This window comes from Neovison vison, chromosome X (genome assembly GCF_020171115.1).
Source record: "Neovison vison isolate M4711 chromosome X, ASM_NN_V1, whole genome shotgun sequence".
Classification (NCBI taxonomy): domain Eukaryota; kingdom Metazoa; phylum Chordata; class Mammalia; order Carnivora; family Mustelidae; genus Neogale; species Neogale vison.
In genome coordinates, this window is record NC_058105.1 from 46,200,669 (window position 1) to 46,223,681 (window position 23,013).

Genomic DNA, 23,013 nt, shown 5'->3' on the forward strand with positions numbered 1-23,013 from the left:
ACAGTTGTTTAGTTTCACTTTACAGAGCCTGTCTCCCTGGGGTTGAGAAGTTCAACTCTAGCCAAGGAGTTCTCCTTGGTGCTGGTAAAACCTGTTAGATAATTAAAATTATTTTTCCAAAGTTAATTATGTAGATAAGGGCTAAACTTTGGGAACAACTTAAGGTTCCCAAATTAGTTCTCATTATTTATGCTTTTATTAAATACCTACTATTTGTTGGGTACTGTGTTGGGCACTAGATATACAAATATAAAATGGGCTGGATATGTTTTGAGATGCAAAGAATCCAATAAAGTGTTTCTCAGTTTTTTAAAACCACAGCCCACAGTAAGAAATATTTTTTTGCATCACAACTTATGTTACACACACACACACGCACACACATCTGAAATACAAATGTCATATAATAATCACCATACCTGCAATGTGATATTTTCTATTTGCCTTTATTTTACTTTATTTCCTTAACAATTCACAAGTCTTGATCCACTGAATTAATTTGAAGACCTACTAACTCATGGGAGAGTGTGTATCTTATATGGCATATATATATTTATATTTTCAGGTACATATTTGATGGGAAGGTGGGAGTGAAGAGCCTGAAAAGTGTCTCCATCTAAGCCACTTGTTCTCAAACTTAAATGTGCACAGAATGGGAATCTTGTTAAAATGATCCTAACTCAGTAGTTCTGAGGTAGGGCCTGGGATTCTGCATTTCTAATTAACTCTCAAGTGATACTGATGAGCTGCTCCATGCACCACATGTTCACTAATAAAGATCTAAAAATCAGATATGTTTAAGTGTTGACTGAACTGCTAAAGTGGGGCCTGACAAGTTTCCTGGAAGAGAACTCCACCTAGGAGAGAGTTTGCAGATATTAACCTATAAGAATAGCACAACTTTAAAAAAAAAAGATTTTATTTATTTATTTGAGGGAGAAAGAGCACAAGTTGGGGGAGAGGCAGAGGGACAAACAGACTCTCCACTGAGCCCTGAACTCAACATGGGGTTCTATTCCAGGACCCTGAGATCATGACCTGAGCCAAAGTCAGACACTTAACCAAGTGAGTCACCCAGACACACCAGCACAGCTTTATCACAGATATTTTTTCCTCCTCTAGCCTGTAATATCTGAATTTGATGAAGATATTCATGTATGCAAAAACACACAAACTGAAAAAATACACATAAATTATCATTTTGCAAGTAACACTAGTGGGATACTCACAGGTAACTGAATAACTAGAACTCAAGTGAGAAAAGAGCTTTGTTCACACTTCTGTAAGGGTCAAGGATGGGTGGGCATTGGCTCTAGAGAAATTGATAGGGCTTTGGCACCTTAAGGCCTCCAGATCATTAGATAGTATCTGTAATAAGTACAGAACCCAGGAGCAAGGGCACAGTGCCCAGCAGACATGGACATATCCAGGAGACAATGGCATTCATCTTCTAGCTGCCTAGACTTGTTACTGGGCACAGATGAGGCCTCCTTCAGTCCTGCTCCAAGTGTCTGAATTCCATCCATATACCTGCTGCTGCATGGGAAATAGTGTTGGAGCCATACCACCACCCCCACACACAAGTATCTAGTAGAGGCTGGGTTACAACAGAGCTCACATAACTCAGTACCTCATTTGATCCACTTGGCAGGTCCATAAAGCAAGTAATATCCCCATTTTACAGATAACAACATTGACCCTTACAGCAGTAGGTGTGTTATAACTGTCAGGTTGATTCCTCCAGCTATTAGTCCTAGAAAATGTGAGTTTTACCTATTTTTTCATGTTCTGACAAGAGGAATTTTGTCTTCACTGCCCTCTTAAACTCACAGAATGGTTAAATCACTTACCATGTATTCTTTTCAGCTTTTAGTTATTTTTAAATTATGACAAACATAATTCATATATTTAGGAAAAAGAGATGAGTGACCAAATAAAAGAATCACACCATAGTGGAAGCCATAGGATGGTACAGGACTCAGAAGGAGCAACAATGCTTATGGACATGGTTACAACTAGGGGAAGATATGTGGTTGGGCATGCCTGCAGAACAATGCCATGGAAGTACCTAACCATGAGGTGATAGAACTCATTTCTGAGTATGGGTGAGACCTATTCTGGCTATCATGCAGGAAAAACCATTGCCTACTTTTCAGTGTAACACACTTTCAGAGTTTTCTCTGTGCACAAATGCATTATGCAAGTACTATATTTTTACAAAAATGGGCTGATACTGCATATGTGGTTCTGAAATTATTTTATCTTTATTATTTTTGCAATGTACCATGAACATCTTTTCCATGCACATGGATGAAAATTCTCTACTGAATGGCAGAGAGCATTATAGCTGGATCAAAAGGCTGCTGGTAACAAGAGTGACACCTAAAACAAAATATCAGCTTAAGGTTAAAGCACATAGCCTGGCAAATGCCTACGAGGGAAAGCAGCATCAGCAATATTCTCATCAGAGAAAACAAAATTGAAGGCCAAAGGCATTAAAGATATGGGATATCATGTAAGCCTCTTTGGCCCCTACCTCCACCCCTCACTCCCCTGACACCTCGTTGCCCCCTTGGGGCAAATGGATCCTGTACATCTCTTTGCATCCAGTGAAAACCACCCATTTTCTGTTTTTTTCTTAGCTCTTCCTGAGCCCTTGACATATCTCCACATTCTCTCATCATCTCCTCACTGCCCAAGTGCCTTTCCTGTAAGTCCTCCTGATAGTCCTTGGGGGAATCATCTGTCCCCCTGTCTGTTTTTCTTTTTGCTTTCCTGGGCACGTAATCTTCAGCTGGGCGCTTTTCGGCAGCTCGTGGTTCACTCTCAGGCTTTGCCAGGGATTCTGGCTTGCCCTCACCATGTGGTTTTCCTTCATTGTTGGACATGCCCTGCTTTTCTTGCTTTCCCTCATCTTCTGGTTGTCCCCCATTATCTGGTTGTCCCTTATACTGGAGCTTTCCCTCATGACCTGGCTTCCCCTCCATTTCCAGCATTTCTTCCTCGTCTGATTTTCCTTCATCTTCAGGCTCTACTTCATCTTCAGGTTTTCCCTCAGTTTCCAGCTTTCCTTCATTTTCATTGTAGAGTTTTTCCATGTTGAATTTTCCCTTCTTTTCCTTGTCCTGGGGCAGGGGAAGGGGGAGGGGTGGGATGGAAAGGGGAAGAAAAAACAAAGACAAGGCAGACTGAGGACTTGGAGGTGGAAGGCAGATGCTGATAGTACTGGCATTCTTCCCCTTGGCTGGATTCCCCTGGCTTCCCAAGCCCTCCAAGTGTGTCTTCAGCCCACCCTTTACCCCACAATTCATCCCACATTTGAGAGCCAACCATTTCCCTGGCAGGCCCTACCACCTTCTATACCATCCTTCAGCGTGGTGGGGTGGGCGCAATATATGTGGTATGGAGGATAGGCAGTGGGGTCCTCAAATTCTGCCCAAACTGTGCCCTCCACACCCTCCCCCCGTTCCTGTCCAATGGCCTCCCTCTTTCACTAACCTGCAGATTCTGGACAGGTTCCTCCTCCTTTTCTAGCCTTGCAGAGTGCTGGGGACAGACACACAGACCTGCAGACAGACAGGAGACAGGAGAGGGCCTGTGCACTCAGCCTTCTTAAGTTTCTTTCCGGAATCTGAGTCCTGTTCAAGTAACATTTCCCTCTCCTATCTCCCCCACATCCCAGCCGCCATTAATTTTCAGGCCTCAGACTCCAGACCAGGATGCTTTCCAAATGGTTTGGGTCTCTGTGTCCTCCTCCGCTGCAGGCATGCCGCCCACCCTCTCCCCTTTTCCGCAGAGGTCAGTATTTCCTGTTAGGTACAGAGTGTGAGAGCGGGTTATTTCTAGAATATGTCTACATTTCACTGTCGCACTGCGGGGGCACCTCCCCGCATTTCAGGTCCGAAAATGGATGGAGGGCGCGGAGGAGGGGCGTCAAGGAGGCGGCGGTGGGGTGCTCCCTCCCCACCTGCCCACGTCCACGCTGCATCCCCCTCCTCACCGACCTCCCGGACCCCCATCCCACTCCGCGCTGCTCCCGGATCCTACTCCCATCCACCTCCACCTCTGACCGGGGCTGCCGGCAGCGCCCACCTTCACACTGACCTGCGGGGCCCGGGGCAGGCCTGCGCCTCGTCGGGCTCGCCGAAGCCCGCTCACCCCTCGCCCGCCGCCCGGGCAGCTCAGGGAGCTGGTTCCGCGCGGGCGACGGGAGCGGAGGGCGCAGGGACGCGACCGCAGGGCCGGCGAACGGGCGGGCGCGGGGGCTGCTGCCCACGTCGGCGCCCAGCCAGTCACGTGAGCGCCGCGTCACCCGAGCTCGGTCCCCCACCCCGCCCCCATCCCCCCATCCCCAAGGGACCAAGCAACCACACACGGTGGGGGGCGGGGTGGCAAAGGGGGAATCAAGGAGAGAGCAGGAGCCAGGAGTCTTCCAGACCGCAGGTGCTTTACCTGGCGCATCTCAGGCCCTCGCACTGCATCCCTCTGCGATATACGTCATTGCCAGGTGTGACCGTTGTTCACAGGGACGGTACCCGACTTTGACAGGAGCGCTCAACAACTGAATCCCACAGGCTGCTTTCAAGACCGGCTCTGCCTGACTCCAGAGCCCAGGCAGTAGTACCGCCAGGAAGCGGCACTGCCAACTTGAGCAGCTGTGCTCCTGGACCTCTTCTCTGTACCCATGTTCTCTCTCCCTGAATCATTTCTGTTCGTTTCCCCCTAAGCACAGATGATTCTCAAAGCTCCATCTCCAGACTGTTCCCTCCCCATAGCCCCAGACCCTCTTTGCCAACTGTCTATTGGATACCACTGCTTGAATGTCCCTGAGGGACCTCAAAATCCTTACACCCCAACCTTTTTCTGCTACTTCCTTCTCACCTTCTCTGTTCACTTCTCTTCACACTTGAAACTTGCGCTCCAGTATTGGACCGGTTCTCATGTAGAATGTCAGACAGCTAAAAAAGAAAAAAGGGAAGCATTAAGACATTTTTAAAAATGCACCACAGAGGCATAGATTCATCATAACCCTTGGTTCACGACACTCTTATTAGTAACCCATGTTTGTTCCTTTTCCTCTTTCACATTTGTGAAACCATCACCCAACCAGAGAACTAAAAAATTGCCAATATTGTATCTTCTACTGTGTATTCTCGCTCTCACACATAGAGTATATGTGTGCATGAGTGTTTTATGTGTAAATATGGGAAACTTCAATTTCTCTTTTGATTTGCAAAATGCCACATCTTGTTTAAGCAGTTATGAATTATGTGTGTAACACAATCAATTCTATGTCTGCTACATATTTCTTAATTTAGCAAAACATTGATCTTTCTGTAATGTTTTGCTCTACCAAAATGTATATTCACATTATCACCATATAACAAATGTGTTATATGTGTTGAATTTCTGACTGAATTCCCAATGTCATCCATAACAAGGTTGGATGTTTCCCTTTCATGAATATGAACCTCAAAAGCATTTGATCATTATTGTTATTATTCCATAAATTTGATTAAAGTAATATCAAAACACTGTTGGCATTAATAGGTTTTCTGTTTTAATCATTTATGATACTGGTTTTAAATTTTCATCAATAAAAATAAATGAATAAACTATCATCAATAATTGTATCCTGAGTTCTTTTGTTAATAGAGCCAACATATTACCAGCTATCATTCCTGTTTTTAAACATGCACACAACAACTTAGAATTCAAGATTTTTGCAATTAAATTAGAAGAAAAATAATTTGATTTAAATTAGAAGTTGTGTTCATACAATGAGAAGTCAACACAACTACATCTGTATGTACTAATTAACCTACTACCTTCTGATGTAGATGCAAATTTTTTTCAACAGGTCTGTAGATTTGGGTTTTCATGAGGTCAATAGTGTCATTACAGTTCCCTTAGTGCATAGCAAATGTCAGCAAATGTTTTGTGCTAGTTCAATAAATGTTTATCACCAACTTTCTTAAAAAATGAAATTTGTTATTGAATTGCCCATTCAATACGTACTTTCATTTCTTATTGAAAAATTAAAGAATCATCCCAACAATAAAATAAATGTAGATTTATACAGTACAGTAAATGACAAAACCACCATACCAAAAATTTTCATGGTCAACAGCAGAACAGCTCAGCCTTTACTTCACACACATTTCACATACACTTAAACCTATAGTTTGCCATATTTTCCTCTGATCTTATGTCTGATGGCCTAGTATGCTCGTGCACTTTGAGTGTCCTTGGCATGGGTCATGGCCCAACTACTTAATCACATGTAACCAGTAGAGGTAACAGCATCAAATGTTTTTCTCACTACAACTTTAAACAAAAAGGGGCTAGCTCTGCAGCTGTTCCTGCATGAGTTTACTTCATTTTAACAGTGACAACCCTGCAGGTTTTCCTTGAAAGTGTTATGTTAATTATTTTGAATTAGAAAAAAAAAACATTTCAAGTGTGATTAAATTAAGAATTTTGAGATGGACTCTGAAAAATAATCTGAGGGGTTTAAAGTGGCGGGGGGGTGGGAGGTTGGGGTACCAGGTGGTGGGTATTATAGAGGGCACGGCTTGCATGGAGCACTGGGTGTGGTGAAAAAATAATGAATACTGTTTTTCTGAAAATAAATAAATTGGAAAAAAAAGACCTAAAATAAATGGAGCAGCACCTCCTTCATGGAAAAAAAAAAAGAATTTTGAGATGGGAGAGTATCCTGGATTATCCAGTTGGGCTATAGATACAATTACAAGTGACCTTTCTATGAGGGAAAGAGACAATTTGACAACTGAAGTAAGATGCTAAGTTGCTGGCCTTGAAGATGGAGGAAGGAGAAAAGATCCAAGGACTGTAGTTATAGAAACTGGAAAAGCCAAGAAAAAATGGACTTTACCTAGAGCCTCTGGAAGGGAAGCCTCTCCTAGAAACCTCTAACAGCTTTGATTGCACTTTGATTGGACTTAATGGAACACTCTTTGAAAAGAATAAATAAGTATTGTCTTAAGTTTTCAAGTTTATGTTTATTTGTAACAGTGGACCTAGAAAACTAATTCAAGTAAACAATGTCTTCTAAACCCATTCTGGCTTACTTTAATGTAGATAATGTAGATATTAGTAATAATAATACATTTTTTAAATGAAGATATTGGACAATTGTTAAACTACAAAGGATACCAGGTCAACATGTAATCCTTCTATCAAGGGAAAATCAAGTATTTTTATCCTAGAGCCACCTGCCTAGTGCCTGGCACATAGCAAGGTTTCAAGTGAGTGAGCTTTCTTAGTTCCCTAGACAAGAAAAACCATGTCTGTGTGTGTGTGTGTGTGTGTATGTGTGTGTGTATACACACAAATGTGTGTACATACACACACACATATATGTATACAATTTTAGATTTACGTTTTGTTGTAAGAAACAAGAAGAGTGAGTTATCTTATGCCCTTTACCCATTTTCCCTCAATGGTAACTTGTGTAACTACAGTACAATATCACAAACAGAAAAATAACATTGATATCATCCATGGAACTTATTCACATTTCATCATTTTACATGCACTTAATTGTATGTGAGCATTTCGTTATATGACATGTTATCATATATGCCTTCCCAGACGGGATCTCAATAAACCCTACATCTATCTGAGAATTGTTATAAAAAAAAAAAAAGGCCAGCACCAGGGTAACAATGTACCCAAGCCAAGCCCTTATGTTATGCCTGGCCCCCCATGTTCTACTGCAAAGTTCTTTTGCAAAGCTTCTTCTTTCTTGGTCACATTACACATAATATTCTTGAGAAAATAATACATTATTAAAAAGTGGTATGGAAAATATATGAAATAAAATGAAAGGGGTGATAGTTTCCTTTTTCAAACCCTCAGAACTGATTCAATGACTATTTTCCTTTTCTCTAAATTAGCAGAGAAATCACAATAATACATAGAAATGATTATGTACACAGAATACATAGAAGTTATACATAGTAGAAACTTTTACATTTCCCTTTAATTTAACATTTTCACATGATAATTATGTAATCATGTTATTTGGGTTATGGGAAAGGAGATTTAAAGGAGATTTCCTTTAAAAGAAGGATGGACGTGAGAAAGGAGGGAAATTAACATTAGTGAAGTATCAAATGTACCATTTGTTGTGCATGACACTTGAAATCTTTTGCTTTTTTAAAAGATTTTAATTTATTTGAGAGAAAGAGAGAGAGAGAGAGAGAGAAAGTGCAAATGAGAAAGAACATGAGTGGGGAGAGGGACAGAGGGAGAGAGTTAAGCAGACTCCCTGCTAAGCAGCTGAACAGGGAGCCTGACAAGGGGCTCCACACAGGGCTCCACAGGGGGCTCCATCCCAGGACCCTGGGTTCATGACCCAAGCCAAAGGCAGAAACTCAGCCAGCTGAGCTACTCAGTGCCCCTAAAATATTTTGCTTCTTTGTTTTTCACAATAATTGTCTGATATAGATATAATTATTCCCATAATACAAATGAGAAAATGAAAACTCAAAAACGTGTAATTTTTAAAAAATCTTGCCATTAGTACAGAGATGACAAAAAAAAAGAACCCTGATCCTGAGCTACTAGTCTCCTCAAATAACACACTACATCCTTTTTACTCTATGATCATGCAGCCCTTAGGGATAAGTGTTTTTGAACTGTATATGTTCCCTTGGCAATTCATGCATGTATGTATGGGTACTAATACCTTTCTTTCTCTAAGTGGACATTTCTAGTATGTATAAGCATCTACATCTCAGAAGAAAGATCTGGAATATGGTGTTTGACTGGAGGGTCTGGCAAATAATAAATGCCCAATAAATATCTGTTGAAATAATGAATCTATGCATCAGTGAAGGGTATTAACCTCAATGTCTTAAGAGCCCCTACAACAAAATAGAAAAATAAACTTGTAAATAGTGCAGAAATAAAGTGCAGATGGTCAATAATTAAAAGAAAAGTTCTCACTAGTAATTTAAGAAATGCAAATAAAAGCATCGAAATTACCTTTTATCACCTATCACCTGAAAAATTAAGTATAGAAAGAACCCAATATTATGGAGGAAATTTTCATGGAAGAAAAAGTTTTAAACTAGCTCTGTGTGTATGGGTGGAGAGAGAGAAAGAGGAAGAGTGAGGGAGAGGGAGAGATTCAATTTCAATACAAATCACAGAAATGGGAAATGGAAGCACATTATCAGTTAGAAATGAATATTTAATTTATTAATTATTCTGATCGTTAAATATTCTGATGACACCAGGTATAGAGGTGAGATGAAGAAATGAGAATTCTCATACACTTTTTTTTTCAATTTATTTATTTTCAGAAAAACATTATTCATTATTTTTTCACCACACCCAGTGCTCCATGCAAGCCGTGCCCTCCATAATACCCACCACCTGGTACCCCCCAACCTCCCACCCCCCCGCCACTTCAAACCCCTCAGATTGTTTTTCAGAGTCCATAGTCTCTCGTGGTTCACCCCCCCTTCCAATTTACCCCAACTCCCTTCTCCTCTCTAACACCCCGTGTCCTCCATGCTATTTGTTATGCTCCACAAATAAGTGAAGCCATGTGATAATTGACTCTCTCTGCTTGACTTATTTCACTCAGCATAATCTCTTCCAGTCCCGTCTATGTTGCTACAAAAGTTGGGTATTCATCCTTTCTGATGGAGGCATAATACTCCATAGTGTATATGGACCACATCTTCCTTATCCATTCATCCGTTGAAGGGCATCTTGGTTCTTTCCATAGTTTGGCGACCATGGCCATTGCAGCTATAAACATTGGGGTACAGATGGCCCTTCTTTTCACGACATCTGTATCTTTGGGGTAAATACCCAGGAGTGCAATTGCAGAGTCGTAGGGAAGCTCTATTTTTAATTTCTTGAGGAATCTCCACACTGTTCTCCAAAGAGGCTGCACCAACTTGCATTCCCACCAACAGTGGAAGAGGGTTCCCCTTTCTCCACATCCTCTCCAACACATGTTGTTTCCTGTTTTGTTAATTTTGGCCATTCTAAATGGTGTAAGGTGATATCTCAATGTGGTTTTAATTTGAATCTCCCTGAGGGCTCATGATGATGAGCATTTTTTCATGTGTCTGATAGCCATTTGTATGTCTTGATTGGAGAAGTGTCTGTTCATATCTTCTGCCCATTTTTTGATGTGTTTGTCTGTTTCGTGTGGGTTGAGTTTGAGGAGTTCATTATAGATCCTGGATATCAACCTTTTGTCTGTAATGTCATTTGCAAATATCTTCTCCCATTCCGTGGGTTGCCTCTTTGTTTTTTTGACTGTTTCCTTTGATGTGCAGAAGCTTTTGATTTTGATGAAGTCCCAGAAGTTTATTTTCGCTTTTGTTTCCTTTGCCTTTGGAGACGTATCTTGAAAGAAGTTGCTCTGGCTGATATCAAAGAGATTACTGCCTATGTTCTCCTCTAGGATTCTGATGGATTCCTGTCTCACGTTGAGGTCTTTTATCCATTTTGAGTTGATCTTTGTGTACGGTGTAAGAGAAAGGTTGAGTTTCATTCTTCTACATATAGCTGTCCAGTTTTCCCAGCACCATTTATTGAAGAGACTGTCTTTTTTCCACTGTATATTTTTTCCTGTTTTGTCGAAGATTAATTGACCATAGAGTTGAGGTTCCATATCTGGGCTCTCTACTCTGTTCCACTGGTCTATGTGTCTGGTTTTATGCCAGTACCATGCTGTCTTGGTGATCACAGCTTTGTAATAAAGCTTGAAATCAGGTAAGGTGATGCCGCCAGCTTTATTTTTGTTTTTCAACATTTCCTTAGCGATTCGGGGTCTCTTCTGATTCCATACAAATTTTAGGATTATTTGCTCCAGCTCTTTGAAGAATGCCGGTGGAATTTTGATCGGAGTGGCATTAAAAGTATAGATTGCTCTAGGCAGTATAGACATTTTAACAATGTTGATTCTTCCGATCCAAGAGCATGGAATGGTCTTCCATCTTTTTGTGTCTTCTTCAATTTCTTTCATGAGTGTTCTATAGTTCCTCAAGTATAGATCCTTTACCTCTTTAGTTAGGTTTATTCCCAGGTATCTTATGGTTCTTGGTGCTATAGTAAATGGAATCGATTCTCTAATTTCCCTTTCTGTATTTTCATTGTTAGTGTATAAGAAAGCCACTGATTTCTGCACATTGACTTTGTATCCTGCCACGCTGCTGAATTGCTGTATGAGTTCTAGTAGTTTGGGGGTGGAGTCTTTTGGGTTTTACATATAAAAAATCATGTCATCTGCGAAGAGAGAGAGTTTGACTTCTTCATTACCAATTTGGATACCTTTTATTTCTCTCTGTTGTCTGATTGCTGTTGCTAGGACTTCTAATACTATGTTGAACAAGAGTGGTGAAAGTGGGCATCCTTGTCTTGTTCCTGATCTCAATGGGAAGGCTGCAAGCTTTTTCCCATTAAGAATGCTTGGATCAACCAGGAGATCAAAGAAGAACTGAAACAATTCATGGAAACCAATGAGAATGAAGAGACTTCGGTCCAAAACCTATGGGATACAGCAAAGGCGGTCCTAAGGGGAAAATATATAGCCATCCAAGCCTTCCTCAAAAAAATTGAAAAATCCAGAACACACCAGCTGTCTCTACACCTTAAAGAACTGGAGGATCAACAACAAATCAAACCAACTCCACACATAAGAAGGGAAATCATCAAGATTAGAGCTGAGATCAATGAGGGAGAAACCAGAGATACAGTAGAACGTATCAATGAAACTAGAAGCTGGTTTTTTGAAAGAATCAATAAGATCGATAAGCCACTGGCTACACTAATCCAAAAGAAAAGAGAGAAACCCAAATTCATAAAATTATGAATGAAAAGGGAGAGATCACAACTAACGCCAAGGAAGTAGAAACAATCATCAGAAGTTATTATGAACAGTTATATGCCAATAAGCTTAGCAACCTAGATGAAATGGATGCATTCCTGGAAAAATATAAACTACCAAAATTGAACCAGGAAGAAATCGATAACCTGAATAGAACAATATCTAATAACGAGATTGAAGCAGTGATCAAAAATCTCCCAAAAAACAAGAGCCCAGGACCTGGAGGATTCCCTGGGGAATTCTACCAAACCTTCAAAGAAGAAATAACACCTATTCTCCTGAAGCTGTTTCAAAAAATTGAAGCAGAAGGAAAACTTCCAGACTCTTTCTATGAAGCCAGCATTACCTTGATCCCCAAACCAGGCAAGGACCCTACCAAAAAGGAGAATTTCAGACCAATATCACTGATGAATATGGATGCTAAGATTCTCAACAAGATCCTAGCCAACAGGATCCAACAACACATTAAAAAGATTATCCACCATGATCAGGTGGGATTCATCCCTGGGCTACAAGGATGGTTCAACATTCGTAAATCAATCAATGTGATACAACAAATTAATATGAGAAGAGAGAAGAACCACATGGTCCTCTCAATTGATGCAGAAAAAGCATTTGACAAAATCCAACATCCGTTCCTGATTAAAGCGCTTCAAAGTATAGGGATAGAGGGAACATTCCTGAACCTCATCAAATCTATCTATGAAAGACCCACAGCAAATATCATCCTCAATGGGAAAAAGGATTTGGTTTTAGATAAACCCAACATTAATGACTCAGATGAGATAGCTTAGCAGCTTGGCAGGAATGAGTCTCAGACTTTTTTCAATTCATTTGAAAGCCTTTGATTGCTTTGACCCCTACAATATGGAATCAGTATCTATTTGTCTTTGTTTTTCCACAGCATTTCACTTACTGCTGTAGAAGACAGGATATATTTCCTACTGTGTGACTAAGGACCCATTCAATAGCATGTGAGTAGGTATACACCATAGTGTGCTATGTTCTGTGTTTGTGCACATGTGTTTGTGAGAGAGAGAGAAAAAAACTAATGAATAAATGTTTTAGACTCTTTTAAGGTTTAAGTGGAAAGGTAAAGGAAGACAATCAAGTTTAAAATTCTTACACAGATAAAATGTTGGTACATTTATATTAATAAGTATTTATATCATTACATATTAGTATTTCTATTTTATCAACACACTAATGGTAATACACATAAATTTTGTCATTCAGTTCTGTTTTATTCCAATAGAGGGTGTTACTGAACCCAAGTTTGGCTGACTGTCACTTGAAAGGGCACCTGGGTGGCTCAGTTGGTTAAGCATCTGCCTTCAGCTCAGGTCATGATTCCAGATCCCCGGGATCGAGTCCCATGTCTAGGTCCCTTTTCAGTGAAGTCTGCCTTTCCCTCTCCCATTGTGCCTCCCCCGACTTGTGCTCTCTCTCTCTCTCACATAAATAATTAAATAAAATCTTTTTTTTAAAAAAAGAAAGAAAATGTAATCATTTTAGTTGCACAATCTCTATGAGACAGTTTTGGCTTGGGTGTCAGACAAACATGAGTTAGAATTCTTAGTATGACTTTTATTAATCCTGTTTCTTTAAAAATGTCTTTAAAAATGTTTCTTTAAAAATGTACCCAAAAGATGAATTTTTGTTTGTTTGTTTGTTTGTTTTAATTTATTTATTTTCTGAATAACAGTATTCATTATTTTTTCACTACACCCTGTGCTCCATGCAATCCGTGCCCTCTATAATACCCACCACCTGGTACCACAACCTCCCACCCACCCATCAATTCAAACCCCTCAGATTGAAGGGAGTTGGGGGAAGATGGAAGGGGAGGTGAACCATGAGAGACTATGGACTCTAAAAAACAAAAGATGAATTTTTGATTGGAAAGGAATTTGAGCTTTATTCAAAGTCCAGCATACTGGAGAGAAGGTGGACTCTTGTCCAAAAGCCAACTCTGAGGTTTCTGTCTGCCTTAGAGTAGTTAATTTCCAAAGGGAGTGCAGTGACATGCAACATTTATTGATTTCTTGCAGGCTTGATGATGCCAGCTACAAATGTTATCTCATTGCTCTGGGGTTGTGTGAAGGAGTCCAATTCTTGTTTCATGATGCGCAGGATTACTCTGTTCTTTCTGCAAAGGATAACAGTGTACAAATGCACAAAAAGTGGCTAGTAAAATCATTTGTGTGACCTAAAAAAAGAAAAACATTTTAAAAAATATTTTATTTACTTATTCCAGAGAGAGATAGAGAGAGAGTGGGGTGGGGAGAGGCAGAATGAGAAGGACAAGCAGACTCCATGCTTAGTGTGGAGCCTGACACAGAACTTGATCTCAGGACCCTGATATCATGACCTGAGCTGAAACCAAGAGCGAGACATTTAACTGACTGAGCCACCCAGATGCCCCAGAAAAGCATTTTGCTAAAAAATTGCTGGGCTAATCAGAAAACCAAGGAGGCTTCAAAGAGGCTTGTTAAACTCTGTGGCCTGAGAAAATTCTGGTTCTTCCCTTCTCTGACCAGTGGCCTGTAAATCTCAAAAATTATAAATTAGCTCTATTACAGATTCAAAGGCCTTAGGTTAGCAAGGAATGTGTTATCTGGGATGAAGTTAACCCTTAAGACTGGCTGGAGTGCTGTTACAAGGGCAAGGTATGAGAGAGGGATCTGACACAACATATTTTGATAACTGAGAGCAATACATGGCGTTGCCCTGTCTTACAGATGAGAACAGCAATGGGGCAAAGACCCAAATTCCCAGAGCCTATGATGGTTTAGGTAGGACCACCCAGATCTCCTGATTCCCATGCAGTAGTTTGATCAGAAGCTCAATTATTATGCTTGATTCTCTCACATGAACTTCTTATCCAGGTATTTTTGTCTTCTAGGGGCTCAAAGTCATTTATATACATGCAGTTTAGTACTTCCTGTTGCCAACCTAAAACACAAAAAAATTGGAAAGGAAAATAGAAAGCTCAAATGTAAGATTACAGAGCAGAGTATCAGGAAAAATTACAAAAGTGGTTTCTGGTATGGGTCCTGACATTCTTTTGGCTACTAACTAATCTAACTTTCCTGAGCTTTAGATTCATTATCTTAAACTGAAGTTAGTGGATCAAATAACCTCTGAAACCATTACATTTCTTACAATCATAAATCAATTGAAGGACTTGGCTACTAAGAAGCTTTTGTCATCTATAAGATAACTGAAAATTTCCTGGTGCTAACACAGAAGGAATGTTTTGCACTACACATTTGAAGAGATTTAAGACCTGATTTGACCCTGTAAACTTTCACAATATGACTCCAGTGTTAGCAAAGTGTATTTAATCATTAAGACACAGTAACATAGTTGTATGCTAATCATTCATCTAGTCCTAATGTGAGAAGGAGGGCATGAAGTGAGGGGAGAAATGACATTAGTTGAAAGCCCCATGTGGCAAATGCTGTACTGGTCACTTTAAATTGGTTATTGCTTTAGCTATTCACAATAATTCTGATAAAAATCAGTGCTCACATTTTATAAATGAATAGGTACAAAGATCTTAAGGAGGGGGAGGAGTCAAGATGGCGGAGAAATAGCAGGCTGAGACTACTTCAGCTAGCAGGAGATCAGCTAGAGAGCTTATCTAAAGATTGCAAACACCTGCAAATCCATCGGCAGATCGAAGAGAAGAACATCAATTCTAGAAACAGAAAAACAACCACTTTCTGAAAGGTAGGACTGGCGGAGAAGTGAATCCAAAGCGATGGGAAGATAGACCCCGGGGGGAGGGGCCGGCTCCCGGCAAGCGGCGGAGCAACGGAGCACAAAATCAGGACTTTTAAAAATCCGTTCCTCTGAGGGACATCGCTCCAGAGGCTAAACCGGGGTGAAGCCCACACAGGGTCGGCGTGGCCTCAGGTCTCGCAGGGTCACAGAAGGATCGGGGGTGTCTGAGTGTTGCAGAGCTTGCGGATATTGGAACGGGAAAGCCAGCTACAGAGACAGAGCTGACAGTAAGCTCACAGCTCGGTGTTGCCTTGAACCGGTTGCAGGCTCGGTGAGCTCGGAGCGCGGCCGGAGGTTAGGCAGACGCGAGTTACTAGGAGCTGTTTGCTGAGGGCGCACTGGGGAGCGGGGCCCCGGGCTCTCGGCTCCTCCGGGCCGGAGACCAGGAGGCTGCCATCAGTATTCCCGTCCTCCAGAACTCTATGGAAAGAGCTCAGGGAACAAAAGCTCCTGAGAGCAAAGCCGAGCGGATCACTGAGCCCGGCCCCTGGCAAGGGCGGTGCAATTCTGCCTGGGGCAAATACACTTGAGAATCACTACAACAGGCCCTTCCCCCAGAAGATCAACAAGAAATCCAGCCAAGACCAAGTTCACCTACCAAGGAGTGCAGTTTCAATACCAAGGAGAGCAGCAGAATTCCAGAGGAGGAGAAAACAAAGCACGGAATTCATGGCTTTCTCCCTGTGATTTTTTAGTATTGCAGTTAATTTAATTTTTTTCATTTTCATTTCTTTTCTCTTCTTCTGCTAAAATTTTTTTTAACTTTTACCCTTTTCTTTTTTAACGTTTTTTAACTAGTTTATCTAATATATATATATATATTTTATATTCTTTTTTATACTTTTCTTTATTCGTTTTCTTTTTTTAATTCTTTTTTTTTCTTTTTTTCTTTCTTTATTTTTGAACCTCTTTTTATCCCCAAATCAGAAGAGATCCCAATCTCTTCAATCTCTTTTTTAACTCTTTTTTTAATTCTTGATTGAATTTTTAATTCAATCTCCTTTTTTAATACTTTTTTTTCTTTTTTTCCTTTTTGAAACTCTTTTTATCCCCAAATCAGAAGAGATTCCAATCAGAAGAGATTGGGAGATCCCAATCAGAGGAGATCCCAATCAGAGGAGATCCCTCACCCAATCGTGAGGGGGGAGAAATCCCCCCTCACGATTTGGGATCTCTTCTGATTTGGTTAAAGCATATTTTCCTGGGATTGTTGCCACCCTTTTAGTATTTTACTTGCTCCTTCATATACTCTTAGCTGGACAAAATGACAAGGCAGAAAAATTCACAACAAAAAAAAAGAACAAGAGGCAGTACTGAAGGCTAGGGACCTAATCAATATAGACATTGGAAATATGTCAGATCTAGAGTTCAAAATGACAATTCTCAAGGTTCTAGCCGGGCTTGAAAAAGGCATGGAAGATATTAGAGAAACCCTCTCCAGAGATATAAAAGCCCTTTCTGGAGAAATAAAAGAACTAAAATCTAACCAAGTTGAAATCAAAAAAGCTATTAATGAGGTTCAATCAAAAATGGAGGCTCTCACTGCTAGGATAAATGAGGCAGAAGAAAGAATTAGCGATATAGAAGACCAAATGACAGAGAATAAAGAAGCTGAGCAAAAGAGGGACAAACAGCTACTGGACCATGAGGGGAGAATTCGAGAGATAAGTGACACCATAAGACGAAACAACATTAGAATAATTGGGATTCCAGAAGAAGAAGAAAGAGAGAGGGGAGCAGAAGGTATACTGGAGAGAATTATTGGGGAGAATTTCCCCAATATAGCAAAGGAAACGAGCATCAAAATTCAGGAGGTTCAGAGAACGCCCCTCATAATCAATAAGAACAGGCCCACACCCCGTCACCTATTGTAAAATTTACAAGCCTTAGTGACAAAGAGAAAATCCTGAAAGCAGCCCGGGAAAAGAAGACTGTAACAGACAATGGTAAAAGTATTAGATTGGCAGCTGACCTATCCACAGAGACCTGGCAGGCCAGAAAGAGCTGGCATGATATTTTCAGAGCACTAAACGAGAAAAACATGCAGCCAAGAATACTATATCCAGCTAGGTTATCATTTAAAATAGAAGGAGAGATTAAAAGCTTCCAGGACAAACAAAAACTGAAAGAATTTGCAAACACCAAACCAGCTCTACAGGAAATACTGAAAGGGGTCCTCTAAGCAAAGAGAGCACCTACAAGTGGTAGATCAGAAAGGAACAGAGACAATATACAGTAACAGTCACCTTACAGGCAATACAATGGCACTAAAATCATATCTCTCAATAGTTACCCTGAATGTTAATGGGCTAAATGCCCCAATCAAAAGACAGAGGATATCAGAAAGGATAAAAAAACAAAACCCATCTATATGTTGCCTCCAAGAAACTCATTTTAAGCCCGAAGACACCTCCAGATTTAAAGTGAGGGGGAGGAAAAGAATTTACCATGCCAATGGACATCAGGAAAAAACAGGAGTGGCAATCCTTATATCAGATCAATTAGATTTTAAGCCAAAGACTATAATAAGAGACTCAAAGGGTCTGTCCAACAAGAAGATCTAACAATTTTAAATATCTATGCCCCCAATGTGGGAGCAGCCAACTATATAAACCAATTAATAACAAAATCAAAGAAACACATCAAAAATAATACAATAATAGTAGGGGACTTTAACACTCCCCTCACTGAAATGGACAGATCATCCAAGCAAAAGATCAACAGGGAAATAAAGGCCTTAAATGATACACTGGATGAGATGGACATCACAGATATATTCAGAACATTTCATCCCAAAGCAACAGAATACACATTCTTCTCTAGTGCACATGGAACATTCTCCAGAATAGATCACATCCTCGGTCCTAAATCAGGACTCAACTGGTATCAAAAGATTGGGATCATTCCCTGCATATTTTCAGACCACAATGCTCTGAAGCTAGAACTCAACCACAAGAGGAAGTTTGGAAAGAACCCAAAAACATGGAGACTAAACAGCATCCTTCTAAAGAATGAATGGGTCAACTGGGAAATTAAGGAAGAATTGAAAAAAATCATGGAAACAAATGATAATGAAAATACAACGGTTCAAAATCTGTGGGACACAACAAAGGCAGTCCTGAGAGGAAAATATATAGTGGTACAAGCTTTTCTCAAGAAACAAGAAAAGTCTCAGGTACACAACCTAACCCTACACCTAAAGGAGCTGGAGAAAGAACAAGAAAGAAACCCTAAGCCCAGCAGGAGAAGAGAAATCATAATGATCAGAGCAGAAATCAATGAAATAGAAACCAAAAAAACAATAGAACAAATCAACGAAACTAGGAGCTGGTTCTTTGAAAGAATTAATAAAATTGATAAACCCCTGGCCAGACTTATCCAAAAGAAAAGAGAAAGGACCCAAATAAATAAAATCATGAATGAAAGAGAAGAGATCACAACTAACACCAAAGAAATACAAACTATTATAAGAACATACTATGAGCAACTCTACACCAACAAATTTGACAATCTGGAAGAAATGGATGCATTCCTAGAAACATATAAACTACCAACATTGAACCAGGAAGAAATAGAAAGCCTGAACAGACCCATAACCAGTAAGGAGATTGAAACAGTCATTAAAAATCTCCAAACAAACAAAAGCCCAGGGCCAGACGGCTTCCCGGCGGAATTCTACCAAACATTTAAACATTTAAAGAATAACTAATAAAGAATAGTGTTTTTCTGAAAATAAATAAATTGAAAAAAAAAATAAAATAAAGAAGAACTAATTCCTATTCTCCTGAAACTGTTTCAAAAAATAGAAATGGAAGGGAAACTTCCAAACTCATTTTATGAGGCCAGCATCACCTTGAACCCAAAACCAGACAAGGATCCCATCAAAAAAGAGAGCTATAGACCAATATCCTTGATGAACACAGATGCGAAAATTCTCACCAAAATACTAGCCAATAGGTTTCAACAGTACATTAAAAGTACATTATTCACCAGGACCAAGTGGGATTTATTCCAGGGCTGCAAGGTTGGTTCAACATCCACAAATCAACTAATGTGATACAACACATCAATAAAAGAAAGAACAAGAACCATATGATACTCTCAATAGATGCTGAAAAAGCATTTGACAAAGTACAGCATCCCTTCCTGATCAAAACCCTTCAAAGTGTAGGGATAGAGGGCACATACCTCAATATCATCAAAGCCATCTATGAAAAACCCACCGCAAATATCATTCTCAATGGAGAAAAACTGAAAGCTTTTCCGCTAAGGTCAGGAACACGGCAGGGATGTCCATTATCACCACTGCTATTCAACATAGTACTAGAAGTCCTAGCCTCAGCAATCAGACAACAAAAGGAAATTAAAGGCATCCAGATCGGCAAAGAAGAAGTCAAATTATCACTCTTCGCAGATGATATGCTACTCTATGTGGAAAACCCAAAAGACCCCACTCCAAAACTGCTAGAACTTTATAGGAATTCAGTAAAGTGTCAGTATATAAGATCAATGCACAGAAATCAGTTGCATTTCTCTACACCAACAACAAGACAGAAGAAAGAGAAGTTAAGGAGTCAATCCCATTTACAATTGCACCCCAAACCATAAGATACCTAGGAATAAACCTAACCAAAGAGGCTAAGAATCTATACTCAGAAGACTATAAAGTACTCATGAAAGAAATTGAGGAAGACACAAAGAAATGGAAAAATGTTCCATGCTCCTGGATTGGAAGAATAAATATTGTGAAAATGTCTATGCTACCTAAAGCAATCTACACATTTAATGCAATTCCTATCAAAGTACCATCCATCTTTTTCAAAGAAATGGAACAAATAATTCTAAAATTTATATGGAACCAGAAAAGACCTCGAATAGCCAAAGGGATATTGAAAAAGAAAGCCAAAGTTGGTGGCATCACAATTCCGGACTTCAAGCTCCATTACAAAGCTCTCATCATCAAGACAGCATGGTACTGGCACAACAACAGACACATAGATCAATGGAACAGAATAGAGAGCCCAGAAATAGACCCTCAACTCTATGGTCAACTAATCTTCGACAAAGCAGGAAAGAATGTCCAATGGAAAAAAGACAGCCTCTTCAATAAATGGTGTTGGGAAAATTGGACAGCCACGTGCAGAAAAATGAAATTGGACCAATTCCTTACACCACACACAAAAATAGACTCAAAATGGGTTAAGGACCTCTATGTGAGAAAGAAATTCATCAAAATCCTTGAGGAGAACACAGGCAGCAACCTCTTCGACCTCAGCCGCAGCAACATCTTCCTAGGAACATCGCCAAAGGCAAGGGAAGCAAGGGCAAAAATGAACTATTGGGATTTCATCAAGATCAAAAGCTTTTGCACAGCAAAGGAAACAGTTAACAAAATCAAAAGACAACTGACAGAATGGGAGAAGATATTTGCAAACGACATATCAGATGAAGGACTAGTGTCCAAAATCTATAAAGAACTTAACAAACTCAACACCCAAAGAACAAATAATCCAATCAAGAAATGGGCAGAGGACATGAACAGAGGTTTCTGCAAAGAAGACATCCAGATGGCCAACAGACACATGAAAAAGTGCTCCATATCACTCGGCATCAGGGAAATACAAATCAAAACCACAATGAGATATCGCCTCACACCAGTCAGAATGGCTAAAATCAACAAGTCAGGAAATGACAGATGCTGGCGAGGATGCGGAGAAAGGGGAACCCTCCTACACTGTTGGTGGGAATGCAAGCTCGTGCAACCACTCTGGAAAACAGCATGGCGGTTCCTCAAAATGTTGAAAATAGAACTGCCCTATGACCCAGCAATTGCACTACTGGGTATTTACCCTAAAGATACAAACGTAGTGATCCAAAGGGGCACGTGCACCCGAATGTTTATAGCAGCAATGTCCACAATAGCCAAACTATGGAAAGAACCTAGATGTCCATCCACAGATGAATGGATAAAGAAGAAGTGGTATATATACACAATGGAATACTATGCAGCCATCAAAAGAAACGAAATCTTGCCATTTGCGACAACATGGATGGAACTAGAGCGTATCATGCTTAGCGAAATAAGTCAAGTGGAGAAAGACAACTGTCATATGATCTCTCTGATATGAGGAAGTGGTGATGCAATATGGGGGCTTAAGTGGGTAGGAGAAGAATCCATGAACCAAGATGCGATAGGGAGGGAGACAAACCATAAGTGACTCTTAATCTCACGAAACAAACTGTGGGTTGCTGGGGGGAGGGGGATTGGGAGAAGGGGGGTAGGGTTATGGACATTGGGGAGGGTATGTGCTTTTGGGTAAATTAGAAGGGGAGGCGAACCATGAGAGACTATGGACTCTGAAAAACAATCTGAGGGGTTTGAAGTGGCGGGGGGGTGGGAGGTTGGGGTACCAGGTGGTGGGTATTATAGAGGGCACAGCTTGCATGGAGCACTGGGTGTGATGAAAAAAATAATGAATACTGTTTTTCTGAAAATAAACAAATTGGAAAAAAAAGATCTTAAGGAAATTTTTAAAGAAACAGGATTAATAAAACACATTCTAGGAATTCTGACTCATGTTTGTCTGACACCCATCCAATACTCTCTCTCTACTACACTGTCTCATAGAGTTTGTGCAACTAAAATGATTACGTAACTGCTTTTCTCAAGACAATCTTTCTATTTTGACACATACCAAAAGTACTTTATGTTTACTTATTTATCACACAGGATATAAAAGTGCATATTCTCAGTAATTGAGCTCTAATGTTAATTTTAGCTGTGTGATAGACGATAGTCTTTTTTTTTTTATTTTCAGCATAACAGTATTCCTTGTTTTTGCACCACACCCAGTGCTCCATGCAATCTGTGCCCTCTATAATACCCACCACCTGGTTCCCCCAACCTCCCACCCCCTGCCACTTCAAACCACTCAGATTGTTTTTCAGAGTCCATAGTCTCTCATGGTTCACCTCCCCTTCCAATTTACCCAAATTCCCTACTCCTCTCTAACGCCCCTTGTCCTCCATGCTATTGGTTATGCTCCACAAATAAGTGAAACCATATGATAACTGACTCTCTCTGCTTGACTTATTTCACTCAGCATAATCTCTTCCAGTCCCGTCCATGTTGCTACAAAAGTTGGGTATTCATCCTTTCTGATGGAGGCATACTACTCCATAGTGTATATGGACCACATCTTCCTTTTCCATTCATCCATTAAAGGGCATCTTGGTTCTTTCCAAAGTTTGGCGACTGTGGCCATTGCTGCTATAAACATTGGGATACAGATGGCCCTTCTTTTCACTCCATCGGTATCTTTGGGGTAAATACCCAGGAGTGCAAT

At 40.3% G+C, this 23,013-nt stretch overlaps 1 protein-coding gene across 3 annotated transcripts; it reads right to left on the reverse strand.

The window, feature by feature from the left end:
- Positions 1–2,240: 2,240 nt before the first annotated feature.
- On the reverse strand, positions 2,241–4,901 carry LOC122896858 (transcription elongation factor A protein-like 3). 3 transcript variants are annotated; one of them, XM_044234945.1, is made up of 3 exons: positions 4,882–4,901; positions 3,499–3,566; positions 2,241–3,125 (listed from the first exon to the last, which is right to left on the reverse strand). In XM_044234945.1, the coding sequence occupies exon 3, from the start codon at positions 3,096–3,098 to the stop codon at positions 2,496–2,498; it is 603 nt and encodes a 200-aa protein (XP_044090880.1). In that variant the 5' UTR covers positions 3,099–3,125; positions 3,499–3,566; positions 4,882–4,901; the 3' UTR covers positions 2,241–2,495. The 3 variants fall into 3 exon arrangements, with proteins under 3 accessions (XP_044090880.1, XP_044090879.1, XP_044090878.1); XM_044234944.1 differs by lacking the exon at positions 4,882–4,901 and adding an exon at positions 4,453–4,635; XM_044234943.1 differs by lacking the exon at positions 4,882–4,901 and adding an exon at positions 4,105–4,167.
- Between the last annotated feature and the right edge of the window lie 18,112 nt (positions 4,902–23,013).